This window comes from Brienomyrus brachyistius, chromosome 23 (assembly GCF_023856365.1).
Source record: "Brienomyrus brachyistius isolate T26 chromosome 23, BBRACH_0.4, whole genome shotgun sequence".
NCBI lineage: Eukaryota > Metazoa > Chordata > Actinopteri > Osteoglossiformes > Mormyridae > Brienomyrus > Brienomyrus brachyistius.
In genome coordinates, this window is record NC_064555.1 from 19,895,952 (window position 1) to 19,923,162 (window position 27,211).

Sequence of the window (27,211 nt, forward strand, 5' to 3'; positions counted from 1 at the left end):
CCCCCCCCCCATGTCCCAGAGTGCCCTTTTGACTCCCCTTCAGATGGTAAAAATAAATGATTTAGGTTGCCCCTTTACGCAATGATTTATTAAGATGTGCCCTCTAGGGCAAGAGAATTTGATAATGTGTCATAATGTGTGCCCTTCTAGCAATGTCGAGTGGGGGGGGGGGGGGGGGGGGGAGAGAGCACTGGTGGACTCGGGAGGGAGCAACCTGTCCTTTTTAATGGCCGGAACAAACTCTAGATGACCCTGAATAAGATAAGTTGTGGCCGCATGGCTAAGAAAATATTACTAAAGTGCCCTTTAGAGTGGCAAGAACACCGCTACTGGGTGCCCTTCGCATCTTTAGTGCCATCTGTGGTGCCCCTTTCAGGTGAGATGATGTGTCCCATACATGATACAGCAAGAGAATGTGATGAAATACAGTGGATACAAAACAGTGGACATAAAAAGTGTACACATCCCTGTTAATATGTTATGGCTTTGTGATAATGTAAAAAATAATGAGTACGATAAATTATTTTGATACTTTTCTACATTTAGTGTGATCTATAACCTGTACAATTCAATTCTGTATAATACAATTGTCACGATCCCGCTGCGATCGCTGGTTACGCGGGTGAGCATACAGGAAGGCAGACGGAATACGGGGAAAAACTGGGGGTTTATTCAGGTACGGGCAGGACGGAAAGGAACGGAACGGAACGGAAGCTCGACCATCAATGACATCAACTAACTTCAATGACAGACCACAAACTAAGGTAAGACATGGACTGAAATAGACAGGACTGGGTGAAAATAAGTGGACACAGCTGGGCAAGATCAGGGAAGCACACGTGGGTAATCAGGGGGCGTGGTACACACGAGGATCGGACGAGCCGGGCATGACAACAATGCTGTACAATACAAAGCCGTTGAATTAATTGCAAAAAAATTAATTACAGTCTATGAGCTTAAAATTTATATCTGTTCTTAGAGCAATGAATTTTGTTTAACTGCTTAATAAAATTAATAACATTGAACAATACTTTTTTACTGTGGGTAGATGGATGGATGAATTAAATACATTTTAATTACAAATCACAAATAACTATTGACTATGTTTATATAATGTAAGATTCCACACTTTAAAAACGATTTATTTTGATTAATTCAGATTTTATTTAATGCATACAACAAAATGACCAGAAGGTAATTATAAAATTTCCTGATATTAAAAATATGATTGGTAAGGCTTTTAGGTGCCTTGCAAGGCTTTTTGGTCCCTTTTAGGTCCCTTGTAAGGCATTTAGGTAACTTGTAAGGCTTTTAAGTCTCTTGCTTAGACTTAGGCTTGGCCAATATTACTGTAGCAAAATTAGCTGCCACCCAGGCCTACTTAGACGGCTTGTGTACTTGTCATGGATCGTGTTGCACTTACTTTTTTCCCTTGTGTGTGTTTTACAATATACAGTGATGTACAATATTTTGCCAGTATTTTGAAACAATATGTTGATTCCTTGTTAACATGCTAGCCTATGTGTGCCTATTTATTTCATGCAAATTTAAGATGTTCTACAGCCTAACTAGAGAAAACTGTAGGGTTTGGTTGTAAATGTGTTACATCACAAAAGTAATGTAATTAAAATAGGTGCATTACAGTTTTATATTGCTTGCATGTACTAGGCTAATACCGGAGTGGCTAATCGAGATATAGATGGAGCCCCCCACACTCGACATATCAAATTCACCCTATCATACTCCTTAATATATTTTATGGCCTAACTGAAGACTGAAGTTGCCCGTCCCTGGTGTTGTGTAACTCAGGTCAGTGCAGTGCTGGAGAGTATCATTTGTTTCAGCTAAATGATGCAACCAGGCTTCCTATCATGTATCAGTGAGAAAAAAAACAACCGTGTTGATCTCTTAGAGGGAGGCCTTGCCAGGTCTCCCTACTGTAACCCTACAGCAAAGAATGTACAGCTCAGCGCCTTCCTGCAGCCTGGGCCCGGCCTAGGGGCTCTAAAAAGGAAGGGGTGTGTCGGAGTCATGCTCAAACAGTCAGCCATAAAAAGTCAAGTGCTGCTAAGAACCAGTTTTTGTATTTTTTACATTTTCTCCTGTCCATAAATTATGCACAAGTTCTGAATTTCAGTCATTCAAGTTGCTGCAATAAATGTTACAGTGGTCAGCTTTGATTTTAGCTGTCAGGCATGTGTCTGACTTTGACATCTGATGTTATAATGTAACCATTCCCAAAATGCAAAAAAAAAAAAAAAAATAGCCAATTAAACATGATCCCCCATGGGGTCAAGCACCTAAACAGTTAACAGTGAAATGCAATAACAGCAATGTCTTTTTCCAGATTTCTCAAAATCATTTTCCATTGTTTTGCTCAGATAAGACTGTCTGCTGAAATAAAACTACAGCAATGAGAAAAGACTGTACTGTAAGCCTGCATGTGACTGGCCTGCTAACAGCATAAATCCATCAGTGTGGAGTTGATGCAGATAAGACAGCTCACTTACAGAATAAACCCTGTGATGCAAACTCAGTAGCACTGATCCACTCTCAGGAGTTGAACTTTTGCCTGCTTCTCAGAGATGCAGAAGTCACCTAAAATGGATCACAATGCCACGCTGATGCACGATGCACTTTGTTGAACAATGCAGTAATAATGATGATGATGACAATAGTAATTATTCATAATAATAAAGGCTATAAGACCATCACCAAGCAGCTTCATGTTTCTGTGACCAAAGTCGCCAAAATTATTAAAAAGTATAAGGTTCATGAAGGACTGTAGCCAACCTCCCAGGACATGGACACAAGAGGAAATACAACCCCAGGTTGACCAGAAGGATGGTGCAGATGATAGAAAAAGAGTCAAGGAAACCATCCAAAACCATTCAAGCTGAGCTCCAGGGTCAAGGTATGTTACTTTCTGATCGCACCATCCGTCACATTTTGAACAATTATGGGTTCCATGGATGAAGACCCTGGAGGGTTTTACTTTCATAAAAACATAAAAAAGCCGAAGTGGAATTCGTCAAAATGCATGTTGACAAGCCCCAACGTTCCTGGGAGAATGTCCTTTGGGCTGATGAGACAAAACTGGAGCTTTTGGCCAGTCACATCAGCGCTATGTTTGCAAAAGGAAAAATTAACCTTTAAAAGAACACCATAATTACTATGTAAAGAAATGTTTGAATACGCCCATTGTGACTCATATGAACAAGAGCACATGTCTGGGTAGTGTTTACACTGATGGGCTCCAACATGGCACATGCATACTGTACTTCTCTGCGGCTGAAGCTTTGCCCCAGGTTCAGGAAAGACTTGCACTGGAGAGCGACAAAAACAGCAACTTCTCCTCGGATGAAAACAGTGAGGACAGCGAGGAAGAACGTTGCCACTTTGAGCAACGAATCGATACCGTAAATTTGTGATACCGTAAAAATTTCCAGGTATTCGGGTACCTGAAGTCCTTGTGACACAATAGGAATGGACAGCTATGAAAAAAATACCAGTTAGCACACTAAGCATCTCAGTAAACACACGGAGGTATATGAATGCATAAAAAAGAACAAATATTACGCAACACAGAAACACGTAAATTATTACACTGCAACAGAAACACAATAAAAAAATCTCTTTGAGAATTGTCTTTTATAGCCACGTGACGTACAACACCGCGCATTTGGATGATAATTTTCTGGAAAAGACTGATTTTTAAGAGATGTAAATATACACATCAGGAGTCATCAAGTTGATTTAACTAGGAATAAAGTTCTTTCGCTAGCTAACTAATTAATACTCAAAACTGAACATAAGGCTCATGGAAATTTCTGACTTTCGGAATTGCCTGATTTTCATTGTCTATCGAAAGCAGCTTTTTACATTGATTTTTACGTACAGACATTGACAGTATTTACGCACACACACACGTACTGTGTTATGCAAATCCTTATGGACCTGTAAGTGCATTTCTGTAAAAACCTTATAGGCACATTATGTTCTGCCTTTTATATGCAACGATATTTAATCTTTCTTGATTTTTTTCTCTCCATTTATCTTTAACCAATCCCCAGTATTTCTTAAACGATTTATGGCACTATTTTATAGCGTTAGTTTTTAAGCGTGTCTTATATATTAAGTTAAATATCGAATTTGATTTACTATCCTCATCGATTACGTTATGTTATGTTGTTTTGTAGTGCAATGAACTTACAACTCCAATCGTATGACTGACTTGCATATGACAACTGATTTGCGTCTCATACCTACAAAGCGCATGCGCTTAAAATGGTTTAAAGTGTGCTGAAAATATGACGTCGTTCTCAGTCGACCGACGGATGGGGTTGAGTAGTGTGGTTTGTGTGTTAGTCGAAATGTTAGTCTCAAGAAAATCTAGTGTTAAAAAGTGGTATATGTACACTTCGATTCCACCGTAACGTTCGCGACTTTTCAACGGTAAGAGCGCGTATTACCTTATGTTTTGTATAGTTCGCGTTCTTAAAGGAAATAAAAAGTCATGCTTTATATTAGTTATTGATTCTAGCAAATTTTGTTACATTTTGTACTTAAAGTTATTAGTAGAACTCAATTATGAGGAACTTTATAGCCGTATGAATAAGATGTAACCAACAAGCCCTTATGCTGTTTATTGTTTGTCACGTGTTTGTCACAGGCCCATAGCCGTAAATGAATGCCGAGGGGGTCCCGGCCACTTTCGGGGATTTTACCACGTGCCTGTTACGAACTCATACTATTACATTTGTAAGCCAGTACATTATTATGGTCACACCCGTAAGTTCTCTATGTTAAGTATAGCGTCTTATTGTAACAATGTGCTGCGCTCCACTCTTTTAGATGCGTGTTGTTGTAATGGCCGCCTACGCGGACGATAGAGGATATCTAGTTTATGTGCTCTGTACTTGAGTTTAATTAAATTTACTGTATTATCCGTTGATTTTTGCACATGATGCAGGTTTATCCAGCGAGGCAGAACCAACAGTGGCCCTGTCCTTTCCTGTATTGCCTGCTAGAATCACGTGGGGTGGTTTGAGGCCTTGCCGTGCTCTGTCCATGGCAAGGTTATAGAGACCTCAGACAATTCTAAGTCAGACAAAGTCTTTGAATTGACCCCCCCCCACCCCATTTATTGGCTATATGAGGTTGGAAATTATATAATATTTCGAACTTGTGGGATGTGCATTGCTTTTCAGGTGAAATGCCTGTGACGAATGAAGTGTCTCCTGCAATCACATGATCAAAGCCAGGATAAACGCCCCAGAGCAGCCCTGGTCCCTAAACTGGTGGTGGACTGTCGGAGAACCACTGCTTAGCAGACCATACAGGTACAGAAGTCTGCTGTAAGACAGTGCAGGCCTATCCAGCAAGGCAGAACCAATGGTGGCTCTGTCCTTTCCTGTGGATCCTGCTAGAATCACGTGAGGTGGTTTGAGGCCCTGCCATGCTCTGTCCATGGCAAGGTTATAGAGACTTCAGACACTCGTTACACTTTGTGCCCATACTGCATGCATGACACACAATGAACATTGTGGTGTCATTTCAGTTATGTAACTCGCTATAAATTGTTCTTGCTCACCTGTTTTGATTTTGTTTTGTCTGCGCATTGCGGTGTCTGGCTATTTTATTTGAAAATATTGACTGATCTCTTTCAATAATTGCAGATATGTTGTTGTAAGGTGAAGATCTGGACATGATAAAATTTCAGAACGCATCGCCCAGAAATTGAATCGCCGCTGCCAAGTAACTGCAAAGAGATGGATGAGTTGATAACGGGTAGCGACGTCTAAATGAAGCTTTCTGAAGCTAAGGCTTCCTTTCCAAATGTTATAAAAGGGTTCATTACTCGAAGTATCACTGCACAGTGCACAGTAGCGGCATCTGGTGGTCAAGGCGAAGCATCTTAACTTGTGGATGCTGCGTCTGATACCTAATTCGACTTGCATCTTACAAAACTTTTTATGAATAAATGCCATTAGAAACACTCAATGTGGTGCATGAGCTTTTTATATGAATAAGTTGTGTATCAATGAAGCTATTTTAATTTATCCATTTCCCCATCAATCACGTGCATTTCAGTGGCATATTAGGGCCATTTGTAGATGTTAAAACTGGCGGGGGGAGTAATATGAACTAAGGAGGGGTAAAACAAAAATTCTGAGATGAAAGGCATACATTTATGTGAGAGGACATTCTCTTAATCTTTTTTTATTTTTTTTTTGAGGAGTTGAGCAGATGGAATATGCCCAGCTGTGTGCTCCATCTTGAACTGTTGCACTCCTTACAAGGGGTTTCTCTCTTATTCACAGGGAAGAGCTTTTGTGTTTGCGTCCTTGTTCTGTGTTTTCACAATGCAGCAGGTATAAGCAATGAGTTTTGCATTGTCTAAATCAGGAGCAGGCTCTTACTGCAGTGCTGGTTTACCAAGGTGTCACATCCATTGCATATAAGAATAAAATCATATATATGCATTTTTAATGGATGTTGCAGTTTGATTATATTACATAGGCAGAAGTTGCATGTGTTCCTCAAGCCCATGGGGAAGAAAGCAATGTAATCTTAGGCAGGTTCTGATTTTTTTTAAATTAAACTTATGACTACAGCCTTAGAGAATATGGGTTTTTTTTCCTCATGAAGTGAGATTGGGACAAAAAACATTGGAGTCCAGGTGTTCGCCTACGAAAGCAGGTCCACAACTCGCAGGTCACACCTTTACCAGAGCTGATCCATACATCCTGTAATGAATTATGTCCAGTGTTATAATTTCTATTCACCTTAAGTCTTTTTCACTGCGGGATACTTTTTCATATATTTATGGGGTCACAACATCTGGTGGCAGCTATCAGAAGGCCTAGAATACACTTCCAAATAATTCCAGTGAACCACTTCAACAGGTGCACAACACAAGTGCACACTGCATCTACACCACAGCCACGGGGCAGTGCAGAGCACTCTAGCAGCTCAGGGCTGTGCGCTCGGCCCCCTCGTCTACTCCCTCTTCACACACAACTGCAAACCCACCCATGATTCTAACATCATTGTTAAGGTTTCAGACGATACAACTGCGATAGGTCTGATCTCGAACAACGAGTCAGCCTACAGGTAAGAGGTCCAGAGCCTGGAGCACTGGAGCCAGGGCGCCAACCTTGCTCTGAACTGAAAAAGACAAAGGAACTGATCCTGGACATTAGGAGACGGGAGCATGTGGGCCACCACCCCATCAGCATCGGTGGTGAGAAGGTGGAGATGGTTCCTCTGCGTTCAAATCAGCTGTGATCTGTCATGAACCACAAACACATAACTTAGCAAAGGACGGAGGCTCCACTTCCTGTGGAGCATGAAGAAAGCACAACTTCCACAGCAGCTCCTGGTGAACTTCTACAGGTGCACCATAGAGTCAGTGATTACAACTGCGTGGTACATTACTCTGGATGCACCTCGGAGAACAGGAAGACCCTGCAGCGCATCATCAAGGCAGCCCAGCTTCCATCACTGGGAGAAATACATCATACCCGGTGCAGCCGCAGAGCTGAAAAATAATCAAGGACCAACCCACCCTGGACACAAACTTTTTAATAATAATAATAATCCATTTTATTTATAATGCCCTTTACATCCCAGAATCTCAAAGGGCTACAAGTTAAAATAAAAAGAGACAAAATAAATAGTTTAAAAGTAAACAAATTTAAAACCTCTAAGTGGAGGAACCAAAGGTTTTGTTAAAAAGAAAAGTCTTTAGATGCTTTTTAAAACAGTCAGTGGGTTGTGGTGCCCTCAGGAAGTCAGGGAGGGCATTCCATAGGCGTGGAGCAGCAGCACAGAAAGCCCTATCTCCCACCTCTGACATCTGGTAGATGCTATAGAACCCTGTATGTTCGCACAACCTGGCTGAGCAACAGTTTTTACCTCACATCCATCATGCTTCTGCACTCACAGCACTTATCTGGAACACTGATACAATACCCTAACATATTCAATATCCATATTTATGTGTATTTAAACCACTTGATAAACTCTACCTCTGTGAAATTGCTCACCCACCAATATATATATAGTGTGTATACATAGTATGTGTACATATTTTATTCTCGGATTCTATTTAATTGTAAGATTTACTATGCATCTGCTAGCACGTTCCAAACTAAATCTCATTGTACTTACAATGACAATAAAATATCTTTTTGCTCTGGGTCCCGGTCCCCCTCTGGTCTTTTATTCTAGCATCTGGTTTGTCGTTTTTCCCCTGGTCTGAGTTTCCCTCATCTGTCTGCCTAGTACAGTTCCCCTCTCCAGCCGACCTCGTGTTCCCCGGAGTACATGCGTTGGGGAGGGTTCTGTGACACCCCGCAGTCCTTGCCTCTCGTTTCAGCCCCAGTGTGGATGATTGCAGGTGCCTCTCGTTTGCTCCCTCATCTGTGATGTATTTAAGTGCCTCCTCGTCCTGAATTCCCCAGTCTGGTCATTGTATTGTTATCTTATGTTGTTGCTGCCTATGTGAGCTCCCTGGTCTGCCCTGTGTTACAGTTTGATCACGCGTACCGCGTTTTTGGCCCCCTGTGGTCCCTTTCCTTTCGCCTTACCTGCCGTCTTGTCTACATTTAGAATTTAGTGATTAATTGTCATTGTTGACACACCACAACAAAATGTGTTCTCTGTATTTAACCCATATGTGCCATAGCAGGGGGCAGCTAATTCAGCGCCAGGGTAGCAGTGCTTGGGGGCGCTATCTTGCACTTGGGGGATTCGAACCTGCAATCTTTTAATTACAAGTGCGCTTCCCTAACCATCAAGCCCCTTTTGATTTTCCTGATGTTGGCCTTCACTTCCTTTCTTCCCACTATGTGACAATCTCTCTGCTGACCACAGGATCTGAATCGGTGACCTTCTGATCATGAGCACAGAATCATAACCCACTGTACCATTGTACCTGATAACAGTACCATCAGGCAACACATTAACAAGAAATCTTTTTACCTCCTGTACCAGCTGCTTAAAGTCTATTCAGAAATTGAATTTATAGCAAGACTTCTGTATGATTAATACATCCAGACTCAAACCTCAGTTTCATTATTTTTAAAAGCTAAGAATGCATTCACTTAGAGGGCATTAACTTTACTAACTTAATATTATGTGTTCACAACGTCAGTCATAACTGTATAAATCTAAATCTGTCAATCAAAAGTCTAAACTCTGAATATCTAAAATGCAAAAAAGACGTGTATATAGGGTATCCACAATGACTTCCTTTAGTTTTAGATGTAATTAAACCATCAAAAGGTTATTTTACTTTTTAAAACTACATTTAAGACATAGAAATACAACACTCATTACTAATATGGGGAACAACCTATCTGGATCACAAAAGATTATTATGATTTATTTTTAAATAATGCACGCAAATATATAGCGCATCACGGGCCGTTGCCATGGATACAGCTGCGGGATTTGAACTACAACTGTAGCGAAAAGCAACGTGGAGACAGCAATTACCTGCACAGACAGCATTTATCTGCACAGACACTGAGAAAGAACGACATTTCAGCGAAATAACACAGACAAGAAGAAGATACAGACTGGTAAGGTAGGGCGGGATTCTCTGTGATCACCGGAAGGTACAGTGATCATCCCTGAAACCGCCCCTCTTCGCTGGGATCAGCTCTAACAACTGGGACGGTTTGGATCCTACCGCCTGCGTGGTGCCCGTTTTCGTTATTTTGCTATTTTTTTATTTAGTGTAAAGAGTAAAATGTTTAAAAGTTTTATTAAACAGAAATTAGTTGTCATTTATTTTAAAAATGACTCCAATTATAAAGTTGTCAAAGTTTTCACGTCATTTTTTTACTTCAAGAAAGAACATCAGGAAGAAGACACCTGAACATTCTTTAACAACAATCTCCTTGCAGTTAAAGTAAGCTTTACACAATGTGTTCTTTATGTCATATCATTATATTGATCTAAAGGTTGAGCTTAATGAGCGCGAAATTCGAGGTTTACTATGTATCTTGCTAAGCTATAGAATTATGTTTTGTCCGCGCGGGGGAAAATCCCAATATATTTGTCTCATATTTAAATATAAAAAATTTAAAGACGGGATGTTAGCCAGTTAGCTCCGCCATGTGACTCGCCTGCATTGAAACCCAAGCTAGCATTAGAACACAAGCCGGCTAACGCCTTGTCAGTGCGCATTACAACTAACGCCTTGTCAGTGCGCCCCCTAGCGGAGTTACCCCACTGCCTCCGCTCTGCTCCGCAGGGATGGTGAGGCACGCGCACTTCAGGCGCCGGTACCTCAGTCAACAGGAGGCAGAAGATCCGTCCGGACAGGACTTCAGCGGCAGGGAGCAGCAAGAGGAATCCCTGATCATCATGGATCAGCAGGAAATGGCTGCTTTCTTCGCACTGCTGGGTGGGTTAGATTAGTTCCAGCGTAAGGAAGAGCTTTAAATTATCTTTTAAATCTGCTTTTTTTCTAATGACAATATAACATCAAAATAAAATGCATTTCATTACAAGAACAGTATGTGCCTGCTTTCTGTATACTGGACGAATTCAAATGTCGAAAAAAAGAGTATGTAGTACTAAAAATATTTCATGATGCCCTCAGATGATGATCTGATCCAGCATTTCCTCTGTATGGACTCCTGCTACATGGTGACCGACAAGGTAACTGTCATGCATTGGTGTTGCTGCTTTAATCACTCTAAGCAAAGCAGAGACTACTTTTTCCATCACTTTGCTCTTCATTTCAGTATCTACTGGCGATCACCTTCATCTACTTCAAAAGAGCTCACTTCACGGCCAATGAGCACACAAGGATGAACTTCTTCATCGCCCTGTAAGTGACGGCATGCTCTGGTGGACAATATAGATGAATGTTAATATAATAACAAAAACAATTTCCTCCATCAGCATGAGAATAAGTCTTGGATGAAATTGCTGGAGATCAGCAAAGCCAATGGATCTCGGAATAGTGAATTCTTCCTCTCCCCAGATATCTCGCGAACATGATGGAGGAAGAAGAGACGGGGAACAGATTTGAGATCTTTCCCTGGGCCTTGGGAGGAAACTGGAGACGTCAGTTTCCCTCCTTCATCAAGAAGAAGGACCAGCTCTGGGCCCGGATGGAGTACAGGACTGCTGTCAGCCGCCACTGCTGTGAGGAGGTACAGTATGTTGTCTCATCTTTAATACAAGTAAATTACATTAATGTTCAGCCACCATAAGGCTTGAAATGTCTCAGAGCAGAGGGAAGCGTTTCTCATCATTAATGACCTTTTCTGTCTTACTGTAACTTAAGCTAAGCTAAGGGCTGTTTGCTCACTGACGCCTTTGGGGGCAGATACCAAATGACTGTTATCATAAGTGGTGCTGCTGGTGTCACAGTGAGTCACGTTCTGTCATCTGATCCATGTATGTCCGTGTCCCCATGCAGGTGATGGCCATCGTACCCTCCCACTCTCTGTGGAATCGGGAGCGCCCCGAACATCACAGCGGGGCCCAGCGGCACTACAGCGGGGAGGGCTTTCAGTGGCCCCGGGGCCCATCCTCTGTACCCGTCGCCTGCACGCTCTGCAGCATGACCGTCCGGACCCAGGAACCCCGTGCTTCTGACCACTCAGGGAGCCCAGAGTGTAAGTATGAGCTCTAAGTGCCAGTTTTTCTGTAGCCTGTCAGTTTCTATGCACTGGAACTTGATCTAGTATATTTATTTTAAATTTACATTAGTCTTCCCAGAATTGTTGTCACTGATCACTTTTCTGAAATATTCTTAAAAAGTTTAATCTTATATTCATTGTACATTTTGCAATCCATCTATTGATTCATTGAGATTTTCCGCAGTTCCTTGTTCGCTGTCTTGTGTGACCTCTCAGCCATTAATGAGCCTATTACTGTACATTCTACTGAAACATAGAATGCAGAGCTACAGGTCAAAGTCTTAGCTCAGTCTAGCAGGCCTAGAGAGACACTTACCCTCAGTATTTACTACTGTCTGCTACGTTTTTCAGCCAGCGCACAAGACAGCGAAGCGGAACAGGATGGACCCCTGATCCGGATCAAAGAGGAGTAGGTTCTTCTTGGGTAGAATGATAAGCTGCACACACAGCCTAATCGCGTACTTTAATTCATTATTCCTACAGATGTGCTATACTGAGTATTTCAGGTATTTCGTGGTTGTTTAAGCCTGTGTCACATGTATTCTATTCCAGCACATTAACTGTAAATCACAAGACCTTGTCTGGAAATGATGGTCTTTGACACCAATTATGGCAACATCAAGACATCTATGCCATTAAGAGCAGAAACTTCTGGCTATTAATGGTGATCCTTCTCTTTCAGAAGAAGAGGCTCAAAGCGAACATGGGATGGACAGCTGAAGGATCACAGTCGCTGTCCAGATCCACAAGAAGGTCCAAGTCATTCTGATCCTGTTGCAAGACCTCAGGACCTTGGATCTCCCTCTGTGGGTAAGATGTCATATAAAAAGTTTAATAAAGTGGTTAAGATGGATGGATGAAATTGACTGAAGTTGCAGGTTGCAAAAGCGACAGGAAGTTAAATGTACACATCGAATGTATGCTAATGGTTGCCTTCCTGTAAATGCTAATGGCAGGCGTGCTGAAAGTGAGGAAGGTCACCGAGGCGACGGGCCTGCCTATCGGATCTGCACCACACGTTGGAGCCCTAGTTCCAAGCTGCATCATTTTGTAGCCGGGAACTTTTTATACAGGTGAGGCAGAAAAGTACAACGTTTTCAGTAGGACTTTGATACTTATTAGTGTGTGATATAAAAAATTGATAGTTTCACTTATTGCCCAGGAAACCTCATTTGTAATTAATTATACTTTTATTGTCATGTTTCTGGGTTTCTCTGTGAGTTTCCTCGTTTCTGTGTTGCAGCCCCATTTCTGGTTCCCTGCTTCCTGGTCTGGGATCTCATCCAGTCAGCGGCCCAAGACCCATTGGTCCCCTGTTGCCACGCCTCCCCCTTGTAAGAATTCCAGCACCCGCCTTGCTTTCAGTAAAAACACAGATAGACCTCACATTCAGTGTGAGGTATTGTAATCTACCCTGCGTGCTCCAGTCTCAGCTCATCTACCCCTGATTCTTGTTCCATATCCACTCCAGTGCCGAGTCCTCGTCTGTGTAGGATTGACCCTTCCGACTTCAAGAACATCCTGCTCCTCATCCCCGACTATGTTTATTCCTTTCTGTTTTGATCTTGGTTGCCCACATCTATATTTAAACACAATGTACTGTTGTATGGGCAGCGTTTCTCAAACTATGGCCCGCGGACCGGTGCCGGTCCGTGAGAGGGTTCCTGCCGGTCTGCGGAAGCTCGCTTCTGCACCGATCAAAATTCAGTCAGATCAGGCATAATAATAATAACAGTAATAGTAATAGTGTTTATCTATGGTAATAATATCTATCTATCTATGCGGATACGCATCCGCGGGGGGGGGGGTGTTTGGGGGGGTCGTTTATGCAGGGCCCTGCAGCCCCAAAGCCTGACATGAGTTTGAGCAACGCTGTAGTAATGGATTTTGGGCAACCACTGAATGTAATGTAATGGAATTTTGGTAAAGTGTCTTTAATGGTAAAAAGTCTTATAATAGTGCATATTGTACAATATATAGAGCTGTTTTCTTTGTTTGTTTTAGGTTCTGTATATGTATAATATTTAAGAAAATATAATTTGTAATAAAGTGTGTGTTATGAACAATAAATGTTTCATTTATAAAAAACATGGCAGGCCTGTCTCAATAGCTGTGAAAATGATCCTCTGTCATGGCCTGTTAGGGGTTGGGCTTATTGCTAGTCATGGAAAGTATGGCTTTGACACCCTTGAAGTGGGATAACCCCTACTGTCAATCAAACATACGATCAACAGCACACTATGTGGTTATGCACTTTCAAATTTCTTTGTGACTATAGTTTTCTCATATTTTCCCCCAGGAAAATCCCAAGTGTCTTTTTTGCAGAATGGACTTGTGTGAATATAATAGAGAAACGACCCTGCATAACCTCAGGAGAGCCAGCCTCTACATCATTGCACATCTATCTAGACAGTGTTTTCAGCCAAATTTGCCTGCCGAATTGGAGGGATGTGAGTGTGACCTCAGCAAGCCAGACTAAATGGATGTGAATCATACAGGAAAAGAATATATACATGAGAATCAGCTTTTATTGCCATTCAAAGCACTTGACATAAGAACGAAACACATTTTCTCAGGTCTAAACAATAAATAGAAAAAAAACAATAATGGAATAAAATGTCTAAACTGGATAAAAATAGAATGAACTAAAATAAAATCTCTGAAGTAAAAAAGTAATGTACAATATTGCACAATTGTATGGCAGAACAGCAGGAACTTAAAGTGATCAGCGCAGGTTGCAAGGGTAAGTGAGAGAGTGACATCAAGGCATGTTATTACAGAAACTCCCGTCTCTTTTACTTCCAAAAAACAAAACTTTATTAAGACTTTTCAACGTCGCCTTAGCTCACAGGTGCCACCATTCGGTCATCAACACAAACTTATTTACATATATACTGTTGACAATTGAGAGAATATTTTTCATTTCTAACAGACTTCCATGTTTTTTTATAAATGAAACATTTATTGTTTATAACACACTTTATTACAAATGATATTTTCTTAAATATTATACATATACAGAAGCTAAAACAAACAAAAACAGCTCTATATATTGTACAATTTGCACTATTACAAGACTGCCCTTTCTCCAATCTGCATCTTTCAGCCTGAAGTTATTCTCATTCACATCTAAATGTTTTGGGGTAGATAAAGACTTTTTATTATGCAAACTGGGTAATATGGGAAATCTGGGAAAGTTTTTCATCTTCAGCCGCATTATTCATGGGTTATATGCAGAGATGAAATGGAGGTCTTGTTATAGTGCAAGAAAACAGAGGTAAACATATATTAACAATATTTAAACCCTTTCAATCAGACAGTTATAACCCTAATGCCAACTATAACAAACCTTAACCATAAGCTACAAAAAAAATCAACATTTCAACATCAAATCAAAATCACAAGTTTTTTATTGCAGTCATATATTTTTATAAAATTGAATTTCCCACTGTGGGAACCAAAAAAATGGTCCCCAGAATGTGAAATAACAGGTTTTTATCACATTTCGGGGACATTTGGTTCCCACAACATAATATATACCTGGACCACACAGACTCTCAGACACCAAGTCTCACTGCAGGTGATTGAAGCTTAAAAACAGCTTTTCCCCCCCAAGTATTCGTACTGTTGAAGAGTCTGGTCCTTCCCAATCTAAGACTGAATTTTCTAAATGAGATAACATTCCCTCTGTATTGGAATCATAACTGCAATAAACCTGTGATTAACAAAAATTCATTGCTGCACAATCAGCACTTTACCAAAATTCCATTACATCACATTCAGTGGTTGCCCAAAATCCATTACTACAGCGTTGCTCAAACTCATGTCAGGCTTTGGGGCTGCAGGGCCCTGCATAAACGACCCCCCCAAACACCCCCCCTGCGGATGCGTATCCGCATAGATAGATAGATATTATTACTATAGATAAACAGTATTACTATTACTATTACTGTTATTATTATACCTGATCTGCTGAATTTTAATCGGTGCAGAAGCGAGCTTCCGCAGACCGGCAGGAACCCTCTCACGGACCGGCACCGGTCCGCGGGCCATAGTTTGAGAAACGCTGCCCATACAACAGTACATTGTGTTTAAATATAGATGTGGGCAACCAAGATCAAAACAGAAAGGAATAAACATAGTCGGGGATGAGGAGCAGGATGTTCTGGAAGTCGGAAGGGTCAATCCTACACAGACGAGGACTCGGCACTGGAGTGGATATGGAACAAGAATCAGGGGGAGATGAGCTGAGACTGGAGCACGCAGGGTAGATTACAATACCTCACACTGAATGTGAGGTCTATCTGTGTTTTTACTGAAAGCAAGGCGGGTGCTGGAATTCTTACAAGGGGGAGGCGTGGCAACAGGGCAACTGTATTTAACCCATATGTGCCATAGCAGGGGGCAGCTAATTCAGCGCCAGGGTAGCAGTGCTTGGGGGCGCTATCTTGCACTTGGGGGATTCGAACCTGCAATCTTTTAATTACAAGTGCGCTTCCCTAACCATCAAGCCCCTTTTGATTTTCCTGATGTTGGCCTTCACTTCCTTTCTTCCCACTATGTGACAATCTCTCTGCTGACCACAGGATCTGAATCGGTGACCTTCTGATCATGAGCACAGAATCATAACCCACTGTACCATTGTACCTGATAACAGTACCATCAGGCAACACATTAACAAGAAATATTTTTACCTCCTGTACCAGCTGCTTAAAGTCTATTCAGAAATTGAATTTATAGCAAGACTTCTGTATGATTAATACATCCAGACTCAAACCTCAGTTTCATTATTTTTAAAAGCTAAGAATGCATTCACTTAGAGGGCATTAACTTTACTAACTTAATATTATGTGTTCACAACGTCAGTCATAACTGTATAAATCTAAATCTGTCAATCAAAAGTCTAAACTCTGAATATCTAAAATGCAAAAAAGACGTGTATATAGGGTATCCACAATGACTTCCTTTAGTTTTAGATGTAATTAAACCATCAAAAGGTTATTTTACTTTTTAAAACTACATTTAAGACATAGAAATACAACACTCATTACTAATATGGGGAACAACCTATCTGGATCACAAAAGATTATTATGATTTATTTTTAAATAATGCACGCAAATATATAGCGCATCACGGGCCGTTGCCATGGATACAGCTGCGGGATTTGAACTACAACTGTAGCGAAAAGCAACGTGGAGACAGCAATTACCTGCACAGACAGCATTTATCTGCACAGACACTGAGAAAGAACGACATTTCAGCGAAATAACACAGACAAGAAGAAGATACAGACTGGTAAGGTAGGGCGGGATTCTCTGTGATCACCGGAAGGTACAGTGATCATCCCTGAAACCGCCCCTCTTCGCTGGGATCAGCTCTAACAACTGGGACGGTTTGGATCCTACCGCCTGCGTGGTGCCCGTTTTCGTTATTTTGCTATTTTTTTATTTAGTGTAAAGAGTAAAATGTTTAAAAGTTTTATTAAACAGAAATTAGTTGTCATTTATTTTAAAAATGACTCCAATTATAAAGTTGTCAAAGTTTTCACGTCATTTTTTTACTTCAAGAAAGAACATCAGGAAGAAGACACCTGAACATTCTTTAACAACAATCTCCTTGCAGTTAAAGTAAGCTTTACACAATGTGTTCTTTATGTCATATCATTATATTGATCTAAAGGTTGAGCTTAATGAGCGCGAAATTCGAGGTTTACTATGTATCTTGCTAAGCTATAGAATTATGTTTTGTCCGCGCGGGGGAAAATCCCAATATATTTGTCTCATATTTAAATATAAAAAATTTAAAGACGGGATGTTAGCCAGTTAGCTCCGCCATGTGACTCGCCTGCATTGAAACCCAAGCTAGCATTAGAACACAAGCCGGCTAACGCCTTGTCAGTGCGCATTACAACTAACGCCTTGTCAGTGCGCCCCCTAGCGGAGTTACCCCACTGCCTCCGCTCTGCTCCGCAGGGATGGTGAGGCACGCGCACTTCAGGCGCCGGTACCTCAGTCAACAGGAGGCAGAAGATCCGTCCGGACAGGACTTCAGCGGCAGGGAGCAGCAAGAGGAATCCCTGATCATCATGGATCAGCAGGAAATGGCTGCTTTCTTCGCACTGCTGGGTGGGTTAGATTAGTTCCAGCGTAAGGAAGAGCTTTAAATTATCTTTTAAATCTGCTTTTTTTCTAATGACAATATAACATCAAAATAAAATGCATTTCATTACAAGAACAGTATGTGCCTGCTTTCTGTATACTGGACGAATTCAAATGTCGAAAAAAAGAGTATGTAGTACTAAAAATATTTCATGATGCCCTCAGATGATGATCTGATCCAGCATTTCCTCTGTATGGACTCCTGCTACATGGTGACCGACAAGGTAACTGTCATGCATTGGTGTTGCTGCTTTAATCACTCTAAGCAAAGCAGAGACTACTTTTTCCATCACTTTGCTCTTCATTTCAGTATCTACTGGCGATCACCTTCATCTACTTCAAAAGAGCTCACTTCACGGCCAATGAGCACACAAGGATGAACTTCTTCATCGCCCTGTAAGTGACGGCATGCTCTGGTGGACAATATAGATGAATGTTAATATAATAACAAAAACAATTTCCTCCATCAGCATGAGAATAAGTCTTGGATGAAATTGCTGGAGATCAGCAAAGCCAATGGATCTCGGAATAGTGAATTCTTCCTCTCCCCAGATATCTCGCGAACATGATGGAGGAAGAAGAGACGGGGAACAGATTTGAGATCTTTCCCTGGGCCTTGGGAGGAAACTGGAGACGTCAGTTTCCCTCCTTCATCAAGAAGAAGGACCAGCTCTGGGCCCGGATGGAGTACAGGACTGCTGTCAGCCGCCACTGCTGTGAGGAGGTACAGTATGTTGTCTCATCTTTAATACAAGTAAATTACATTAATGTTCAGCCACCATAAGGCTTGAAATGTCTCAGAGCAGAGGGAAGCGTTTCTCATCATTAATGACCTTTTCTGTCTTACTGTAACTTAAGCTAAGCTAAGGGCTGTTTGCTCACTGACGTCTTTGGGGGCAGATACCAAATGACTGTTATCATAAGTGGTGCTGCTGGTGTCACAGTGAGTCACGTTCTGTCATCTGATCCATGTATGTCCGTGTCCCCATGCAGGTGATGGCCATCGTACCCTCCCACTCTCTGTGGAATCGGGAGCGCCCCGAACATCACAGCGGGGCCCAGCGGCACTACAGCGGGGAGGGCTTTCAGTGGCCCCGGGGCCCATCCTCTGTACCCGTCGCCTGCACGCTCTGCAGCATGACCGTCCGGACCCAGGAACCCCGTGCTTCTGACCACTCAGGGAGCCCAGAGTGTAAGTATGAGCTCTAAGTGCCAGTTTTTCTGTAGCCTGTCAGTTTCTATGCACTGGAACTTGATCTAGTATATTTATTTTAAATTTACATTAGTCTTCCCAGAATTGTTGTCACTGATCACTTTTCTGAAATATTCTTAAAAAGTTTAATCTTATATTCATTGTACATTTTGCAATCCATCTATTGATTCATTGAGATTTTCCCCAGTTCCTTGTTCGCTGTCTTGTGTGACCTCTCAGCCATTAATGAGCCTATTACTGTACATTCTACTGAAACATAGAGTGCAGAGCTACAGGTCAAAGTCTTAGCTCAATCTAGCAGGCCTAGAGAGACACTTACCCTCAGTATTTACTACTGTCTGCTACGTTTTTCAGCCAGCGCACAAGACAGCGAAGCGGAACAGGATGGACCCCTGATCCGGATCAAAGAGGAGTAGGTTCTTCTTGGGTAGAATGATAAGCTGCACACACAGCCTAATCGCATACTTTAATTCATTATTCCTACAGATGTGCTATACTGAGTATTTCAGGTATTTCGTGGTTGTTTAAGCCTGTGTCACATGTATTCTATTCCAGCACATTAACTGTAAATCACAAGACCTTGTCTGGAAATGATGGTCTTTGACACCAATTATGGCAACATCAAGACATCTATGCCATTAAGAGCAGAAACTTCTGGCTATTAATGGTGATCCTTCTCTTTCAGAAGAAGAGGCTCAAAGCGAACATGGGATGGACAGCTGAAGGATCACAGTCGCTGTCCAGATCCACAAGAAGGTCCAAGTCATTCTGATCCTGTTGCAAGACCTCAGGACCTTGGATCTCCCTCTGTGGGTAAGATGTCATATAAAAAGTTTAATAAAGTGGTTAAGATGGATGGATGAAATTGACTGAAGTTGCAGGTTGCAAAAGCGACAGGAAGTTAAATGTACACATCGAATGTATGCTAATGGTTGCCTTCCTGTAAATGCTAATGCCAGGCGTGCTGAAAGTGAGGAAGGTCACCGAGGCGACGGGCCTGCCTATCGGATCTGCACCACACGTTGGAGCCCTAGTTCCAAGCTGCATCATTTTGTAGCCGGGAACTTTTTATACAGGTGAGGCAGAAAAGTACAACGTTTTCAGTAGGACTTTGATACTTATTAGTGTGTGATATAAAAAATTGATAGTTTCACTTATTGCCCAGGAAACCTCATTTGTAATTAATTATACTTTTATTGTCATGTTTCTGGGTTTCTCTGTGAGTTTCCTGGTTTCTGTGTTGCAGCCCCATTTCTGGTTCCCTGCTTCCTGGTCTGGGATCTCATCCAGTCAGCGGCCCAAGACCCATTGGTCCCCTGTTGCCACGCCTCCCCCTTGTAAGAATTCCAGCACCCGCCTTGCTTTCAGTAAAAACACAGATAGACCTCACATTCAGTGTGAGGTATTGTAATCTACCCTGCGTGCTCCAGTCTCAGCTCATCTACCCCTGATTCTTGTTCCATGTCCACTCCAGTGCCGAGTCCTCGTCTGTGTAGGATTGACCCTTCCGACTTCAAGAACATCCTGCTCCTCATCCCCGACTATGTTTATTCCTTTCTGTTTTGATCTTGGTTGCCCACATCTATATTTAAACACAATGTACTGTTGTATGGGCAGCGTTTCTCAAACTATGGCCCGCGGACCGGTGCCGGTCCGTGAGAGGGTTCCTGCCGGTCTGCGGAAGCTCGCTTCTGCACCGATCAAAATTCAGTCAGATCAGGCATAATAATAATAACAGTAATAGTAATAGTGTTTATCTATGGTAATAATATCTATCTATCTATGCGGATACGCATCCGCGGGGGGGGGGTGTTTGGGGGGGTCGTTTATGCAGGGCCCTGCAGCCCCAAAGCCTGACATGAGTTTGAGCAACGCTGTAGTAATGGATTTTGGGCAACCACTGAATGTAATGTAATGGAATTTTGGTAAAGTGTCTTTAATGGTAAAAAGTCTTATAATAGTGCATATTGTACAATATATAGAGCTGTTTTCTTTGTTTGTTTTAGGTTCTGTATATGTATAATATTTAAGAAAATATAATTTGTAATAAAGTGTGTGTTATGAACAATAAATGTTTCATTTATAAAAAACATGGCAGGCCTGTCTCAATAGCTGTGAAAATGATCCTCTGTCATGGCCTGTTAGGGGTTGGGCTTATTGCTAGTTATGGAAAGTATGGCTTTGACACCCTTGAAGTGGGATAACCCCTACTGTCAATCAAACATACGATCAACAGCACACTATGTGGTTATGCACTTTCAAATTTCTTTGTGACTATAGTTTTCTCATATTTTCCCCCAGGAAAATCCCAAGTGTCTTTTTTGCAGAATGGACTTGTGTGAATATAGTAGAGAAACGACCCTGCATAACCTCAGGAGAGCCAGCCTCTACATCATTGCACATCTATCTAGACAGTGTTTTCAGCCAAATTTGCCTGCCGAATTGGAGGGATGTGAGTGTGACCTCAGCAAGCCAGACTAAATGGATGTGAATCATACAGGAAAAGAATATATACATGAGAATCAGCTTTTATTGCCATTCAAAGCACTTGACATAAGAACGAAACACATTTTCTCAGGTCTAAACAATAAATAGAAAAAAAACAATAATGGAATAAAATGTCTAAACTGGATAAAAATAGAATGAACTAAAATAAAATCTCTGAAGTAAAAAAGTAATGTACAATATTGCACAATTGTATGGCAGAACAGCAGGAACTTAAAGTGATCAGCGCAGGTTGCAAAGGTAAGTGAGAGAGTGACATCAAGGCATGTTATTACAGAAACTCCCGTCTCTTTTACTTCCAAAAAACAAAACTTTATTAAGACTTTTCAACGTCGCCTTAGCTCACAGGTGCCACCATTCGGTCATCAACACAAACTTATTTACATATATACAGTTGACAATTGAGAGAATATTTTTCATTTCTAACAGACTTCCATGTTTTTTTATAAATGAAACATTTATTGTTTATAACACACTTTATTACAAATGATATTTTCTTAAATATTATACATATACAGAAGCTAAAACAAACAAAAACAGCTCTATATATTGTACAATTTGCACTATTACAAGACTGCCCTTTCTCCAATCTGCATCTTTCAGCCTGAAGTTATTCTCATTCACATCTAAATGTTTTGGGGTAGATAAAGACTTTTTATTATGCAAACTGGGTAATATGGGAAATCTGGGAAAGTTTTTCATCTTCAGCCGCATTATTCATGGGTTATATGCAGAGATGAAATGGAGGTCTTGTTATAGTGCAAGAAAACAGAGGTAAACATATATTAACAATATTTAAACCCTTTCAATCAGACAGTTATAACCCTAATGCCAACTATAACAAACCTTAACTATAAGCTACAAAAAATCAACATTTCAACATCAAATCAAAATCACAAGTTTTTTATTGCAGTCATATATTTTTATAAAATTGAATTTCCCACTGTGGGAACCAAAAAAATGGTCCCCAGAATGTGAAATAACAGGTTTTTATCACATTTCGGGGACATTTGGTTCCCACAACATAATATATACCTGGACCACACAGACTCTCAGACACCAAGTCTCACTGCAGGTGATTGAAGCTTAAAAACAGCTTTTCCCCCCAAGTATTCGTACTGTTGAAGAGTCTGGTCCTTCCCAATCTAAGACTGAATTTTCTAAATGAGATAACATTCCCTCTGTATTGGAATCATAACTGCAATAAACCTGTGATTAACAAAAATTCATTGCTGCACAATCAGCACTTTACCAAAATTCCATTACATCACATTCAGTGGTTGCCCAAAATCCATTACTACAGCGTTGCTCAAACTCATGTCAGGTTTTGGGGCTGCAGGGCCCTGCATAAACAACCCCCCCAAACACCCCACCCCACGGATGCGTATCCGCATAGATAGATAGATATTATTACTATAGATAAACAGTATTACTATTACTATTACTGTTATTATTATACCTGATCTGCTGAATTTTAATCGGTGCAGAAGCGAGCTTCCGCAGACCGGCAGGAACACTCTCACGGACCGGCACCGGTCCGCGGGCCATAGTTTGAGAAACGCTGCCCATACAACAGCACATTGTGTTTAAATATAGATGTGGGCAACCAAGATCAAAACAGAAAGGAATAAACATAGTCGGGGATGAGGAGCAGGATGTTCTTGAAGTCGGAAGGGTCAATCCTACACAGACGAGGACTCGGCACTGGAGTGGACATGGAACAAGAATCAGGGGTAGATGAGCTGAGACTGGAGCACGCAGGGTAGATTACAATACCTCACACTGAATGTGAGGTCTATCTGTGTTTTTACTGAAAGCAAGGCGGGTGCTGGAATTCTTACAAGGGGGAGGCGTGGCAACAGGGCAACTGTATTTAACCCATATGTGCCATAGCAGGGGGCAGCTAATTCAGCGCCAGGGTAGCAGTGCTTGGGGGCGCTATCTTGCACTTGGGGGATTCGAACCTGCAATCTTTTAATTACAAGTGCGCTTCCCTAACCATCAAGCCCCTTTTGATTTTCCTGGTCTTTGCCTTCACTTCCTTTCTTACCACTATGTGACAATCTCTCTGCTGACCACAGAATCTGAATCGGTGACCTTCTGATCATGAGCACAGAATCATAACCCACTGTACCATTGTACCTGATAACAGTACCATCAGGCAACACATTAACAAGAAATCTTTTTACCTCCTGTACCAGCTGCTTAAAGTCTATTCAGAAATTGAATTTATAGCAAGACTTTTGTATAATTAATACATCCAGACTCAAACCTCAGTTTCATTATTTTTAAAAGCTAAGAATTTATTCACTTAGAGGGCATTAACTTTACTACTAACTTAATATTTTGTGTTCACAACGTCAGTCATAACTGTATAAATCTAAATCTGTCAATCAAAAGTCTAAACTCTGAATATCTATAATGCAAAAAAGACGTGTACATAGGGTATCTACAATGACTTCCTTTAGTGTTAGATGTAATTAAACTACGTCAGTGGAGACGTCAGTTTCCCTCCTTCATCAAGAAGAAGGACCAGCTCTGGGCCCGGATGGAGTACAGGACTGCTGTCAGCCGCCACTGCTGTGAGGAGGTACAGTATGTTGTCTCATCTTTAATACAAGTAAATTACATTAATGTTCAGCCACCATAAGGCTTGAAATGTCTCAGAGCAGAGGGAAGCGTTTCTCATCATTAATGACCTTTTCTGTCTTACTGTAACTTAAGCTAAGCTAAGGGCTGTTTGCTCACTGATGTCTTTGGGGGCAGATACCAAATGACTGTTATCATAAGTGGTGTCACAGTGAGTCACGTTCTGTCATCTGATCCATGTATGTCCGTGTCCCCATGCAGGTGATGGCCATCGTACCCTCCCACTCTCTGTGGAAGCGGGAGCGCCCCGAACATCACAGCGGGGCCCAGCGGCACTACAGCGGGGAGGGCTTTCAGTGGCCCCGGGGCCCATCCTCTGTACCCGTCGCCTGCACGCTCTGCAGCATGACCGTCCGGACCCAGGAACCCCGTGCTTCTGACCACTCAGGGAGCCCAGAGTGTAAGTATGAGCTCTAAGTGCCAGTTTTTCTGTAGCCTGTCAGTTTCTATGCACTGGAACTTGATCTAGTATATTTATTTTAAATTTACATTAGTCTTCCCAGAATTGTTGTCACTGATCACTTTTCTGAAATATTCTTAAAAAGTTTAATCTTATATTCATTGTACATTTTGCAATCCATCTATTGATTCATTGAGATTTTCCGCAGTTCCTTGTTCGCTGTCTTGTGTGACCTCTCAGCCATTAATGAGCCTATTACTGTACATTCTACTGAAACATAGAATGCAGAGCTACAGGTCAAAGTCTTAGCTCAGTCTAGCAGGCCTAGAGAGACACTTACCCTCAGTATTTACTGCTGTCTACTATGTTTTTCAGCCAGCGCACAAGACAGCGAAGCAGAACAGGATGGACCCCTGATCCGGATCAAAGAGGAGTAGGTTCTTCTTGGGTAGAATGATAAGCTGCACACACAGCCTAATCGCGTACTTTAATTCATTATTCCTACAGATGTGCTATACTGAGTATTTCAGGTATTTCGTGGTTGTTTAAGCCTGTGTGACATGTATTCTATTCCAGCACATTAACTGTAAATCACAAGACCTTGTCTGGAAATGATGGTCTTTGACACCAATTATGGCAACATCAAGACATCTATGCCATTAAGAGCAGAAACTTCTGGCTATTAATGGTGATCCTTCTCTCTCAGAAGACGAGGCTCAAAGCGAACTTTTGATGGACAGCTGAAGGATCACAGTCGCTGCCCAGATCCACAAGAAGGTCCAAGTCATTCTGATCCTGTTGGAAGACCTCAGGACCTTGGATCTCCCTCTGTGGGTAAGATGTCATATAAAAATTTTAGTATAGTGGTTAAGATGGATGGATGAAATTGACTGAAGGTGCGGGTTGCAAAAGCGACAGGAAGTTAAATGTACACATGGAATGTATGCTAATGGTTGCCTTCCTGTAAATGCTAATGCCAGGCGTGCTGAAAGTGAGGAAGGTCACCGAGACGACGGGCCTGCCTATCGGATCTGCACCACACGTTGGAGCCCTAGTTCCAAGCTACATCATTTTGTACCCGGGAACTTTTTATACAGGTGAGGCAGAAAAGTACAACGTTTTCAGTAGGACATTGATACTTATTAATGTGTGATATAAAAAGCGGATAGTTTCACTTATTCCCCAGGAAACCTCATTTGTAATTAATTATACTTTTATTGTCATGTTTCTGGGTTTCTCTGTGAGTTTCCTGGTTTCTGTGTTGCAGCCCCATTTCTGGTTCCCTGCTTCCTGGTCTGGGATCTCATCCAGTCAGCGGCCCAAGACCCATTGGTCCCCTGTTGCCACGCCTCCCCCTTGTAAGAATTCCAGCACCCGCCTTGCTTTCAGTAAAAACACAGATAGACCTCACATTCAGTGTGAGGTATTGTAATCTACCCTGCGTGCTCCAGTCTCAGCTCATCTACCCCTGATTCTTGTTCCATGTCCACTCCAGTGCCGAGTCCTCGTCTGTGTAGGATTGACCCTTCCGACTTCCAGAACATCCTGCTCCTCATCCCCGACTATGTTTATTCCTTTCTGTTTTGATCTTGGTTGCCCACATCTATATTTAAACACAATGTACTGTTGTATGGGCAGCGTTTCTCAAACTATGGCCCGCGGACCGGTGCCGGTCCGTGAGAGGGTTCCTGCCGGTCTGCAGAAGCTCGCTTCTGCACCGATCAAAATTCAGTCAGATCAGGCATAATAATAATAACAGTAATAGTAATAGTGTTTATCTATGGTAATAATATCTATCTATCTATGCGGATACGCATCCGTGGGGGGGGGTGTTTGGGGGGGTCGTTTATGCAGGGCCCTGCAGCCCCAAAGCCTGACATGAGTTTGAGCAACGCTGTAGTAATGGATTTTGGGCAACCACTGAATATAATGTAATGGAATTTTGGTAAAGTGTCTTTAATGGTAAAAAGTCTTATAATAGTGCATATTGTACAATATATAGAGCTGTTTTCTTTGTTTGTTTTAGGTTCTGTATATGTATAATATTTAAGAAAATATAATTTGTAATAAAGTGTGTGTTATGAACAATAAATGTTTCATTTATAAAAAACATGGCAGGCCTGTCTCAATAGCTGTGAAAATGATCCTCTGTCATGGCCTGTTAGGGGTTGGGCTTATTGCTAGTTATGGAAAGTATGGCTTTGACACCCTTGAAGTGGGATAACCCCTACTGTCAATCAAACATACGATCAACGGCACACTATGTGGTTATGCACTTTCAAATTTCTTTGTGACTATAGTTTTCTCATATTTTCCCCCAGGAAAATCCCAAGTGTCTTTTTTGCAGAATGGACTTGTGTGAATATAATAGAGAAACGACCCTGCATAACCTCAGGAGAGCCAGCCTACATCATTGCACATCTATCTAGACAGTGTTTTCAGCCAAATTTGCCTGCCGAATTGGAGGGATGTGAGTGTGACCTCAGCAAGCCAGACTAAATGGATGTGAATCATACAGGAAAAGAATATATACATGAGAATCAGCTTTTATTGCCATTCAAAGCACTTGACATAAGAACGAAACACATTTTCTCAGGTCTAAACAATTAATAGATA

At 41.6% G+C, this 27,211-nt stretch overlaps 3 protein-coding genes, 1 long non-coding RNA gene and 2 other non-coding genes across 18 annotated transcripts in view; 5 read left to right on the top strand and 1 right to left on the bottom strand.

Annotated features, from left to right (window-relative positions):
* The first annotated feature begins 4,304 nt into the window (after positions 1 to 4,304).
* LOC125719436 (uncharacterized) lies at positions 4,305 to 6,003 on the top strand. The gene is made up of 3 exons (XR_007385088.1): positions 4,305 to 4,455; positions 5,211 to 5,342; positions 5,679 to 6,003. It is a non-coding gene; the product is annotated as an uncharacterized LOC125719436 (long non-coding RNA).
* LOC125719677 (small nucleolar RNA SNORA9) lies at positions 4,967 to 5,100 on the top strand. The gene has a single exon (XR_007385172.1). It is a non-coding gene; the product is annotated as a small nucleolar RNA SNORA9 (small nucleolar RNA).
* Positions 5,366 to 5,499, top strand: LOC125719678 (small nucleolar RNA SNORA9). The gene has a single exon (XR_007385173.1). It is a non-coding gene; the product is annotated as a small nucleolar RNA SNORA9 (small nucleolar RNA).
* A 3,454-nt stretch (positions 6,004 to 9,457) lies between the features above and the next one.
* LOC125719444 (speedy protein A-like) lies at positions 9,458 to 26,230 on the top strand. Of its 7 annotated transcripts, none has more exons than XM_048994215.1 (12): positions 9,458 to 9,595; positions 9,863 to 9,922; positions 17,643 to 17,795; positions 17,994 to 18,052; positions 18,139 to 18,224; positions 18,381 to 18,552; positions 18,822 to 19,020; positions 19,396 to 19,453; positions 19,727 to 19,854; positions 25,576 to 25,692; positions 25,863 to 25,953; positions 26,091 to 26,230. In XM_048994215.1, exons 3-12 carry the CDS (start codon positions 17,645 to 17,647, stop codon positions 26,110 to 26,112), a joined length of 1,083 nt encoding a protein of 360 aa, XP_048850172.1. In that variant the 5' UTR covers positions 9,458 to 9,595; positions 9,863 to 9,922; positions 17,643 to 17,644; the 3' UTR covers positions 26,113 to 26,230. The 7 variants fall into 7 exon arrangements, with proteins under 7 accessions (XP_048850172.1, XP_048850171.1, XP_048850173.1 ...); XM_048994214.1 differs by lacking the exon at positions 9,863 to 9,922 and adding an exon at positions 17,238 to 17,297; XM_048994216.1 differs by having other exon boundaries at positions 9,463 to 9,590.
* On the top strand, positions 9,783 to 26,134 carry LOC125719446 (speedy protein A-like). 5 transcript variants are annotated; one of them, XM_048994218.1, is made up of 11 exons: positions 9,783 to 9,922; positions 10,268 to 10,420; positions 10,619 to 10,677; positions 10,764 to 10,849; positions 11,006 to 11,177; positions 11,447 to 11,645; positions 12,021 to 12,078; positions 12,352 to 12,479; positions 12,626 to 12,742; positions 20,288 to 20,378; positions 26,091 to 26,134. In XM_048994218.1, exons 2-9 carry the CDS (start codon positions 10,270 to 10,272, stop codon positions 12,721 to 12,723), a joined length of 951 nt encoding a protein of 316 aa, XP_048850175.1. In that variant the 5' UTR covers positions 9,783 to 9,922; positions 10,268 to 10,269; the 3' UTR covers positions 12,724 to 12,742; positions 20,288 to 20,378; positions 26,091 to 26,134. The 5 variants fall into 5 exon arrangements, with proteins under 5 accessions (XP_048850175.1, XP_048850178.1, XP_048850176.1 ...); XM_048994221.1 differs by lacking the exons at positions 20,288 to 20,378; positions 26,091 to 26,134 and adding exons at positions 12,913 to 13,003; positions 21,343 to 21,361; XM_048994219.1 differs by lacking the exons at positions 20,288 to 20,378; positions 26,091 to 26,134 and adding exons at positions 12,913 to 13,003; positions 20,516 to 20,652.
* The window catches only part of LOC125719447 (speedy protein A-like), a 41,785-nt gene continuing 28,849 nt past the window's right edge, over positions 14,276 to 27,211 (bottom strand). The window contains exon 12 of one of the 3 annotated variants that reach the window (XM_048994224.1): positions 14,276 to 14,326. The gene's annotated coding sequence lies outside the window, so the exon portion shown is untranslated. Of the gene's footprint in view, positions 14,327 to 15,571; positions 15,879 to 23,212; positions 23,251 to 27,211 lie in introns of those variants that run through there. The other 2 variants (XM_048994228.1, XM_048994230.1) reach the window with 2 other exon arrangements.